At 34.2% G+C, this 12376-nt stretch overlaps 1 protein-coding gene across 1 annotated transcript; it reads right to left on the bottom strand.

Annotated features, from left to right (window-relative positions):
- Nucleotides 1-6369: 6369 nt before the first annotated feature.
- LOC134714148 (uncharacterized) lies at nt 6370-12269 on the bottom strand. The gene is made up of 3 exons (XM_063575391.1): nt 12069-12269; nt 9857-9949; nt 6370-7882 (listed from the first exon to the last, which is right to left on the bottom strand). Exons 1-3 carry the CDS (start codon nt 12220-12222, stop codon nt 7173-7175), a joined length of 957 nt encoding a protein of 318 aa, XP_063431461.1. The 5' UTR covers nt 12223-12269; the 3' UTR covers nt 6370-7172.
- Nucleotides 12270-12376: the final 107 nt, after the last annotated feature.

The raw sequence follows: 12376 nt of genomic DNA, 5'->3' as shown, positions 1-12376 counted from the left end.
ATCTTCTCAGTGATTTACACAAGGGATTCATACCTCCTACCAACTTTAAAATCAGATTGGAAAAGTTTAACAGGGGGTTATTTAAGGTTTATCGTTGATCAACAAGAAGCTATAACTAATTGGTTAATAAATGAATATATTTTAGTAAATATGGTTGTTTGTCTGTTAGAATTTAACGTCAGTTTCTATCCCTTTTGTGTGACTATCGCGAACTTGCATTTTATTTGTAGGAGAAACAATCGTATTTTATTCATTTTCAGTAAGAACTTGTTAAGGCCTTTCTTTTACAATACTGACACACAATGTTGTTATATAAAAATGAATAACCTGCATCTATCATGCTATTTAAGAACATAAATATCTGAAAGACCCTCTTGGATTATTGAAAACCAACATTGTGCATTTACAATAATATTAACACCCTCAAGGTTTATCTGATACATGCATACTTTTTGTGAACTTTAAGGTAGCAAGATATGATGAATTGACAGATGTTAAGATTAATAGCGATTACTTTTACATGACCTATAAAGGTTAAAAGGAAACATATAAAAAATTAAATATGATAAAGATTTTTCGATCAATTTTAAGGCTAAAAAATTACATTTATTATCAATGAATCAGGAAAATACTATAGATTTAATATACTGCATGTTCAAATATTACACAATTCTTATATTTAGACGAAGAAACAAAAGGATCGAAAGTTAAATTTCCGGATCACAGTGCAATTTAAGAAACCATGGTGTCGACATCGTTGCAGGCGAACTGTTTACTCCGAGATAACCTCCACCAAGAAGTCATAGTTCAAAGGACATAACTTGAATAATATACCTTTAAATTACAATTAGCAGTTGATTAACTATGACATTGGCCAAACGTTCATTCAACTCATCCCGACATACCATCCCTAGGTAACACCATCAGACATTTCCCTCTGCAAACACCATCAGATAACTCACAGACAATTCCATCTGGTAACACCATAAAAAATAACCTCTGGTAATACTGTAAGACAACTTAACCGGACAATAATATCAGTTCAAATCACCACACAGCACCACTAGGAAACTTTACCAAACAACATCATTAGACAATTCCATAGACAACACGATTATACAACACCACCAGACAACCCAATGAGACAACAGAACGCAAAAGTTGATTGGACTTTAGCTTCATCAAAAACTACCTTGACCAAAAACTTTAACCTGAAGCGGGACAAATGGACGGACGAACGAACAGACAGACGGATGAACAGACCAGAAAACACAATGACCCTCTACTATCTAAGGTGGGTTTAAAATAGGAATTCTAGAATAATACATTATTTTTTATATGTTCTTTCGTAAAAACTAAGATGAACTGGCTATAACACAAAAAACATAATAATTCAGTCATTTTTGAAATTGCGATTTTTTATAATTCTGATTGGTTTAAACTGACATTATCAGTTGTATTATATCGACGCAATTTGTATACACAAACATCAATACGTGTATAATGTCTACTTAAAAATGGACAAAAAGCAACAATTAAATCATAAATAAAGGCAACAGTAGAATACCGCTGTTCGAAATTCATAAATCGATTGATACGTACTCCATTCAATCATGTCTGATTTATCTATATATGTATCAACATAAGACCTAGTATAATTGTCACGAGACATAACAATACACACGTTGAAGGAATGTTCAGCCGCGTTTAGGGTTTATATGAACCAACTCTTTAAATACTCCATATAAAAGCTGTTGTAAAGCAGAACTTTGACCTCGCCTACTGTTCTATCGTTCTTCAGTGGCAATGCGCCCTTTTCAGGTGACGCCAGATTAAATATAACAGGTATGATATATTAGGTATTTATTACGGGTATCCCAAATTTCATTACCATTATTACAATATTTCACAAACGCTTTTTTTCTGGCTTGATTTTTTTCATTCCGGAGATACATTTTCGTCTGAAGTATAGGTTTGTTGTCTGATGGAATTTGATTCTAATACCAACCATTATTTATAATTGTTTTTCTCTAGTATTGGAGTGGTACTATATTCACATGTATTTACATCCTTCATCTAGAGGTGCTGGTGCATTTTTAGCTGATTAAACCTTCTTCAACTTCTTTTCCCAAAAGATTTATGGACTACATTTCCGAAATAAGTAACGGTATCTTAACATTATAAAGTCACGTGGTTTTACTTAAACCGCACACAGAACAACCATGACACTCATGAGAAAGGTTGAAAAGTGCATGGACAGAAAGATCGAAAAAGTCTTTGCTTCATTCAAATATGCACTGACAACAACGATAGTATAGATATCAAAGTAATTCAATTAAATCATATAGATTTTTTTATGAACCCTTTGTTCAAATCTTATTACAAAAAGAAAACGAGATCGAGGAATAAATCTAAAATACCGAATGAACTGAAACGGCCGTACATCTTCCTACAATTATGAGCTGTGTTAACATTTACGCATTATTTTTATTATTTATGATTATCTGTTTATTTTGTGCAATTTGAACGCACTTTTAAATAACCTTAAATAAAATTTGCAGCTAGGTAAAGATGGTCAAAACTAGATTTGGAACAACGTATCATATTTCGGGGTTTTTACTTCCTACACTCGTAATTGCATGACACTCGTTTTGATTCGAACGCCCCTAACGACCGAACCTCTCGTCGACTACTATACTCCGTCAATACCACTGCTTGTGAACGTTTGTGGTTATATAAAATATCTTCCTGTACATTTGTAAAATGTTCAAAATTTAGTTTTGTGAATTAAATACTCACCTTCATAAATTAAGAAAATAAAAATGTTCCAAGAAGAGGCTAAGGCTCCTACTTCATGTGCTTTAACTTGATATTTAGCTAAAACTTCAGAAGAAGCCATAATGACAGTATTTGAAAACCAGGTAGAATCGTTTTAAGCAGAACTGTCAGAAATTCCTTTTTAATTGGAATGAACATCCTAGATGAATTAGCAGATCTTAATTTTGGTGAAAAAGCTAGGTACAAAAGTAAAGTTCTCACTGGACACAATACCTGATTATCTGCAGAGGTTAGGCAGGGATAGTAATTAAACCAGAACTTTTCTAAGGTAATTGGTTCTTAGCTCAAAAAGAAGGACCAGTGAGAAGGGTAACTGGGATCTTATCAGCTCCAAAGCGGAGTCAAGACTCAGAAATTGACAAGGAAGGAATCTCATTCCTTCTACGAACAATAGCCTAAGTTATAAGAAAACAGCATTCATAGGATAAAAATTTGAAGGAGGCTAAGAATAAAGTTAGTCACAGTACCGAGAAGAATGAATTGAGACATTTAAGGACTCTTGTCTGAATATAAAGGTTCAAAAGCCGGAAACAGAAGAACCTTGAAGTCTAAACCTAAGTCACAAGAAGGACCCAAACGCCTTTCACGAGGTCTATAAGGCAAAAGATTTTTTTTATTAACAAAAAAACTCATAATCACCAAAATCAGAGCCTCCTGAAAGAGATATTGCTCTGGCTATGGCAGATTTAATCCATTTATAGTAGAAGAGTTACCTTTTTTTCAAAAAAAGAAAGGAACAAATCAGCCAGCTGTTTAACAATAGTTTTGAGAGGATCAATTTGTTTCGACTGACACTAAGTACAGAAGGACCATTTGGAGTCACAAACGGCTCCTGTAGATTAAGTTTGATTGCTCCTTCAGAAAAGCCTCCCTTTCTGAGGGAATTCCTGACATCAACCAAGCGTGCAGATGTAGATTCTTAAGAACATGATGAAGACAATAACAGTCAACACCAAGGAGTAAACACGGACTCATAAAACCAAAGGACATCAATAGTAATAAATAAGAAACAACGCGAAGTCCACTGAAAACCGGGAGTGAAATCATGTGCTCCGGAAGGGTAAGCATTTCCTGCACTGTATACGGCATCCATCGTGTTATTTCTTTGTTCAGCTGGTAATGGTGAAAGGTTATTATGACTGAGGAAGAGTATTATAAATATGATTTCTGACACGCTTTTTTCAAAACGGCCAATCAGCTCATGGTTGCGACCGTAAAATTTCTTGAGTGATGACCTTAATTTGATTGATTAATAGCCCTGTTTTAGCAACTTTTGAGAAAGCAGTATTCCTCGTTCAACAAAATCAACGTTCTTTGAGCTAGCTTTAGAGTAACGTATCAATTGAGACACATTTACTCCATATGCCGGTGCCGCTTGGATGTTGCTACACAGAAATGGAAAGTTGACTATAGAAAACTTAAAATCATCGCGTTTGTCATAAATTTTGGTATTCAACCTACCATTAGTAGTCATTTCGAGGAAAAGGTTTAAATATGAATCATATGTATCTGTGTCAGTAGTATCTTTAATATCAAGTTCACTTGGATATATTAAATGTAAGTCATCACTGAATCTATTATTATTAAGAGACAGCACATCATCAATATACCGAAAGGTGAAATTTTAAGACTGGACTAATTTCTTTTCTCCTTTTTGTACAAGCCCTCGGATAAATACTGCTTCATGAAGCTTTCTTCTTTTGAATTGAGAGAAATCCTCTCTTAAAGGAAGTCTAAACGGCTTTGCACAACACAGAAGAAGTAGTTCTGGGTACCAATACTGTCTTGGCCAAGCCAGAGCAATAAGAATGGTCTTGCAAATATACCCCTGAATTTTATGCAAGATTTTTGCAAGAAGAAGAAAAGGAGGGAAGATTTAACTGATCATTTCCTTTCAAAATAGGATTGTCGGTGAGACAGCTTAACTTAGGCGTCAAACGTTAACACTACTTTTAATGCCGTTTCCATTATTATATTGTTAACGTCATCATATCTTTTGTTACCGTTGTTCTATTGTTATATAATATGTTACTTTATTGAGTTGAGATTGTACAATCAAACGAACTAGACGTTATTTACTGTCTGACATTTAGTTAACCCATCCGTCACAAGGGTCATAGCATTGACTGCCCAAGCTTTCTCGTCTGGAATGGAAGAAACCTAAGTTCCCAACTTTTGAATCAGACTGGTCACAAAAAGATCTATATGAGGACGATCCCAACGAAGAATGATCTCCTGAAACACTGATAGATGAATTTCCTATTCTGTGTTCAATAGAACACGCGAACGAGAGAGAGCATTCGCCAGAAGATTTTGACTGTCTGGAACATGTCTCACTGACATAATTATATTGAGACTGTGACACAGAAGAGGGATTTTATTACTCAGATGATTCAGATAAAAGGAATTGGTCCCCCCTTGCATTCTGAAGATCGGCTACTAATGTGCAGCTGTCCGTGGAAACCAGTAGTGACTGACCCTGAATCACAGCCTGCAACTGAATGAGAGAAAGAATCTCAGCTCTCATCTCTAGAAGATTGATGTGTTCATCCAACTGAGCACCTGACCAATTACATAGACCCGAAGCTGTTCTGCCCTCCAGATAAGCTCCCCAGTCCATCAAACTGATATCTGTGAACAAAGAAAGGCCAGAGGATCCATCAAAACTCCATTCAGATAATACGCACCATCACCAAATCAGCAATATCTGTCACGTGTCGGTGACGTAAACGTACCTTCACCCAATCAGAATTATATGTCACGTGTCGTGACGTGAACGTACCATTACCAAATGAGAAATATCTGTCACGTGTCGTGACGTAAGTGTACAATTACCAAATCAGATATATCTGTCACGTGTTGTGACGTTAACGTACCATTACCAAATCAGAAATATATGTCACGTGTCGTGACGTATACGTACCATTACTAATTTAGAAATATATGTCACGTGTCGTGATGTTAACGCACCATTACCAAATCAGAAAAATTCGTCACGTGCAGTATATGTACCATTAACAAATCAGTTATCTCTGTCACTTGCGGTATACATATTATTATCAACAACGTATTACACCCGTTATAATGTGCCTGGCACATGAACCTCTTAATAACTCGTTTAGTAAAGCCCAAGTTATAAGAAATAACAGTTTATTCATTGTTTCATTATTGGCTGTATCAGAAGATGACCATGAAGAATGCAATAATATATATCTACTGTTGTTATTTTATATGTCTATAGTTTGAAGCGAGGTCAAATTAGTACTACATATATATACCCGTATGTATATACAAAGACTAATTTTCTTCAAAGTGTGAGTTTTTTTTTATGAAAGTTTATCTATTCGTTAAAAGATTCAGCTTCAACAGTCATACGTTTTCTTCCATGATACTAATATCAATATCGAAACTATAAATTGGGCAATACATTATAGCCCTCCCATAACTCATCCGAACGAGAAACAAAATGACACACGACAATCAATATTATGTCAATAAGAAATAAGAATTCATAACTTAATATGGTTTAATTAGAAAAATATCAATGAATGTGTAACAAGAGACATAACATAAAACGTTACTTAGTCTCTTTGCAATATATATATATAAATCTGAATTACCTCTCTTTAATCAACACTCTAAATGTCCATGTAACTTCGTCACAATTTTTTTGGTACTTTAGTGTTGTGTCTCGAAAGCTACAAAAAGATTATTTATGAACGAAATGCTCAGCGAACTATATCACAACAAAGTCTCACAAGGCGAATTTTAATGAAGTAAAACACTTGGAGGCCAAGTGTGCCCAAGTAAAACAATTTTAAGTTCTTTGATTAATATGTGCAATTTTTTTTGAAGATTCATTTTACATTAAAAATAGATACATTACGGTATATTTAATAAGATATCGAGACTGTAATGGACATACATGTATGAGTTTGGTTAAACATGTTTTGCTAACGCTCAACTATTTTCATAACCTTGTATAGTAGTGTACCAGAACAACATATCAAAATATGATCAAACGGTCTCTAGTCAGCTGATCGGCACAATTCGTAATCAACTAACTAATATAGACAAAATGTCTTCAAAAAAGATAACTAGCGGTTATTGAAAGCTAGCTCAAAACCAATTTCAAATAATAACCAACACATGCTTTTCCCCAGCCTGTAACATGATTCGGTAAATATCCAACGGAATTAGTGTAAAGACATCATAAACAGTTGAAGTCTAAGGCTAAACATATATAATGTATATTTGGATTTGTCTAACCTTTTTGCTAAAGGCGGTCATCAGGAACGCACTATGTTCTGCGAATACACAATATGTGAGTGATACTAAAGTTGGTAATTGCTAGGCCTACGACATCGTTCAATCATGCGTTTAGTTTTACGCAAAATAGCAGGCAAATCACAGATTACAATCAGCGATAAAGGTACTATGAGAAGTATTAATCCTGATATTCCAATAGCACGGGACGACGGTCGACTGTCTGACGCACTTGTCAATTTTCTAATGGCAGAATTTGTTTTCTTTTTGTCCACTGTCAGTTCTTTCGACATACTTGCAATGGCTTCTAGTAACAATGGGTCATTTGGGGACAGATAAGATTGATTACCGTTTCTACAGGAATCCGTGCAAAGCGAATGATATATAGTTGACGTGAAATTATATATATCAGTTTCGTTAAACACGTTTGTCACGTTGTATGTGTCACTGACAACAACGGTCGAAGTAACCGTCGGAATCGCACCTAGAATGTTAGTTACTGTCGGGGCTAAAGTTATTACTGAAATACTTGATACTATCACAGTGTCGGTTACAGTTTCAGTTACGTTAACTGTTTCGGTTACGTTTATTACGTTCAATGAACTCACTGATGCCGTAACATAGAATGTTTCTGTTTCATTAACAGTTATAACTTCTGTTGTGTTGTATATACTCGTAACATTTACTGTTTCATACACATAACATGATGTTGGAGAAATGTCGGGCACTGTGCTGAATTCTGTAACCTCTGTTACAACTGGTACAGTCACTCCTCCTCCTTAAATAAAATAAATATAAACACTGATAATTTAAAATAGCAGGACGGCTAGTTATTACTTAGCTCATTTGAACCACTCATAGATAAGACAATTCCTCCCTAAAAGAAAATACAGGGTTTACAATCATTGTCACAATTAAGAAATGTACGCATGGTTATGTTTTTTTTTCTGTCATAATATAATGTTTAGAACATTACGACGGATGCCACATGTGGAGCAGGATCTGCTTACCCTTCCGGATAACATGTAATCACTCCCAGTGTTAAGTGAGGTTCGTGTTGCTGATTCTTTTGTTTTCTATGTTGTGTTTTGTATACCATTGTATGTGTGTTGGTCTTTTTTGGTAGACATACAAGCATTGTCAGTTTATTTTTGACTTAAGAGTTTGAATGTCTGTCTGGTATTTTGCCACCTCTCTTTTTGGACAGATGTATATATATATGGCGGGGTTAATACAAATTCACATGCATAAACATTACTCAAATCTATAATTTAAAAATATGATTGGATTACCAGAATATTATCGATTGGTTATTGCTTTTTGATTTTAATTGAATAATAACAAGGGTAAGGGAGAAAACTTGACTTAAGTTATCATTGATATGTTCATAGTTATAAATTAACGTCAACTGTTAACACAACTTTGAATTTTTGAAATACTAAGGGTTTTCTACCTCAGGAAAAGATTACCTCAGCTGTATTTGGCAAAATTTTTATGAATTTGTGATCCTCAATGCTTTTCAACTTCGTATTTTATTTGGCCTTTTTAACATATTTTGATTCATGCGTCACTGATGAGTCTTTTGTAGACGAAACACGCGTCTGACGTAAATATAAAATTTCAATTCTGGTCTCTATGACGAGTTTATCTAAAATAAAACAAAGTCATTGGCGTGTATAGTCGCCGTCAGCTGAAATTCGTAGCGGTTATCGGTAATAATAATCTGAACTATCAATCGCTTTCACTCAATATATAGTTTTTCATTCATAAATCGCGTAAAGAAAAACCACTACTGACCTACCTTTTAAGTGATTGCACTGTGATAATCCTGACCTTCACATTTTCTAAGACGATTTTGAATGGTGGAATCCGCCATTGTTTTTTCCGGAAGTGTTTCTGTGGAGTTCAATTTCATAACATTTGCATAAAGCGCGGGAAACATCAATGAAAAGATCATTTTAGGAAACTGCGTAATTGACGAATTTCACTTGTAAACAAATGATCCTCATAGAAACGAAGATGGCGGAATTACAATGGAAAACATTTTGGAAAATGTGAAGGTCAGGATTATTACAGTGCGATCACTTAAAAGGTAGGTCAGTAGTGGTTTTTCTCTTCGCGATTTATGAATGGAATGAGAAAAACTATATCTCGAGTGAACGCGATTGATAGTTTAGATTATTTTTTTTACCGATAACCGCTACGAACTTCAGCTGACGGCGACTATACAAATATTTTAATTATCATAAAAACTTGACTGCAAATATTCATATGATACATCTGAGACTATTATACTAATATCTGAGACTATTATACTAATATCTGAGACTATTATACTAATATCAAGGACTATAATTATACTAATATCTGGGACTATCATATTAATGTCTGGGACTATCATACTAATATCTGGAACTATTATACTAATACTTGGGACTATTATATTAATAGCTGGGACTATTATACTAATGTCTGGGACTATCATACTAATATCTGGAACTATTATACTAATATCTAGGACTATTATATTAATAGCTGGGACTATTATACGAATATATGGCACTATTATACTAATATCTGGGACTATTACACTAAGAAATACGAAAACCAAATAGAATTACAGTGATTAATTAAACCTGTGCATTTGATTCACCGAAAAAATCAAAAGACTGATGCGGTCCTTTTGATCAATTCGTGAATTTGATAAAAAGTGTTACAAATTTAAGAATATTCAGTTGATATAAATGCATACCTGTTTGTTGTATACTCGAACAATTGAGCAAAGGCTGGAGGTCTTTGTTTTCAGTTGGTGGCGAAATGACGTTTTCTTTTTGTACAACCGCCACTACAATATAACCAACACACGTGTCTTAATTTCTAGCTAAAGAACCCCAACTTATACACAATATTCATACATTAATATAAACATATAGACCGTACATTTGTAAAAAGATGCCGATATCTAATATTTCGAATTTCATAATTAAATTTTATAAATTTTAACGATGACGTCCATGATCTGAGCGTCACTGATGAGTCTTATGTAGACGAAACGCGCGTCTGGCGTATAAATTATAATCCTGGTACTTTTGATAACTATCCTACCGATTTCTATTTCGATGAAAATTGAAACCAGTGAAATCTTTAAAAATATGTAAGTATAGATTTTTCGTATTTTCTACAAACTTGTATCGTAAAACATCAACCGCGAGCCCGATGCGAACGAGTTAAAATGCCTCACAAGGGTCGAGCAAATGATATTTTACGTTATCTATACGAAGATAAACCGATTATTTGTTTATCCTTTTAATACTGGTCGTTGTTCCCTCTCTTAGATATGTACCGATTATCATGTTGTCTGCGTGTTAATTTTGTAAAATATCAGCTGCGAGTCGCACCAGGAAGCGCTTTGTCGAGTGAGCACAGCAAACGAGATAAAAAAAAAACAGTCATTTTGTGTCGACCAGCTGATATTCGACAACATCAATATGCAGATAACCTGATAATCGATTTATCGGGCTGTGTTTGCGTCTTTTGGAAGTGGTTAGTTTCACCAGCAACCGGAAGATGACTTGATAACGTCGGGTCAAACTTATCCACGTCGGTTCAAACATTATGACGTCGAAGATATGTCCGGTCAAAGTTATTAAGACCGCCTGAACGTATTTGTTGTCACTAAGCCGTGATATGCAATTTCATTAAGAGCTGAGTATAACGATAAAGACAGTGGGACGCCCGATAATTTTTTTCGTATCTAGCTACTGTGCTGAGATAGGAAAATATCAATCAGTAAGGTCAAAGACAAATTTCGTAAAATAGCGATAATTTAAAATATCAAATATCGACGTTTTTACAAATTTTAATTTCATTTGTATTTTACCGTTTTCGTTAGTTTAATTTACAAAATGTATAACATATTTAAACAAAAAACAGTCAAATAATATTTGTACACTGAAAAAGGGTCGATGCAATGAAAAAGGACACATCAGTCTAATTTTAAGCACTTCAGTCTGTGTTGACATAAAGTATTAATTATGTGATCGTAATTATACATTTACTGTCTATAAACCTTGACTTTTTCGAAGGACTTAGGTTTTGCCTTAGCTTTTTTTTGATTTTTTTTCAGATGTTTGGGTCATTAACAAATGCTCTTCAACTTGGATCTTTATTTTTTTCCTTTTTAGATATACTTTTTTTTATTCGAGCGTCACTAATGAGTCTTTTCCAGACGAAAGTTTAAAATTTTAATCCTGATATTTATGATGAGTATGTTTACTATTAACGTATCGTCCACCTCTTTTAATGATTTTCTGTTAACTTATTGGCTGAGAAAGTTATAAGTTTTATACCTTCGTTTTAATTCACATTTATGTTAAAATTAATTTTGTTAATTTTCTAAAAAATTAGTTCATTGGATTACACTTACAATGTAGACCTAGTACTTGCAATTCACAATGGAAACGGGGAAAGTGACAACGATACAACAAAGGGTCTTGAACACAGCGAAAAAAAAACTATCCCAGGATTATTTTAACTGTGTAAAATAAATAACATTTCCATTTGGTCGTGATACAACAAACAGTAAAATGATGACGTCACAATGTCATCATAACTGATATTGTCAGTCATCGAACTTTAGTGTCAAAATACCTCTTGTGGAGTTATAATTCCCCGAGGATATCACCAGCCCAGTAGTCAGCACTTTATATTTGCACTTCTGTGCTGACATGAATTATCATTGATATGGTCATATTTAAAAATAAACTGTTTAATTTTTTTTTGAATTTTTGAAATACTAAGGTTTTTCTACCTCAGGAAGAGAATACCTTAGCTGTATTTGGCCAAAGTTTTAGGAAATTTGGTTCTTCGTACTTTAATTGGCCTTTTATAACTCTTTCTGATTCAAGCATTACTGATAAGTCTTTTGATGATCTTATTCATGAACGTTGACGTAATTAACTTACCTTCTACGCATGACTTTTTGAACATGGTGACATCTGAAAGGGATGCTGAACCTATTCGTGATTTAAGTAAAATGCAAAGTCCTGCGTCTGTAGAGATCCCAGACCAACATGAAGAACTTGCAGAACAGTTGTTCTTACAGTCACTGGTTGTCATGTTGGCTAATGTTCCAACCTTATTGGAACTAAGAATGGTGGAGTAAGAACATGCTCCTAAATAAAAAAGCAAAGCATAAGCAGCAGTAGCTTAGTACTGATGATCACATATCGTAAATTGATTACTAAATAGGGACAAACCAATGTACCACTCA

Source organism: Mytilus trossulus, chromosome 4 (assembly GCF_036588685.1).
Source record: "Mytilus trossulus isolate FHL-02 chromosome 4, PNRI_Mtr1.1.1.hap1, whole genome shotgun sequence".
NCBI classification, from domain to species: domain Eukaryota; kingdom Metazoa; phylum Mollusca; class Bivalvia; order Mytilida; family Mytilidae; genus Mytilus; species Mytilus trossulus.
This window is presented reverse-complemented; position numbering and strand designations above follow the sequence as displayed.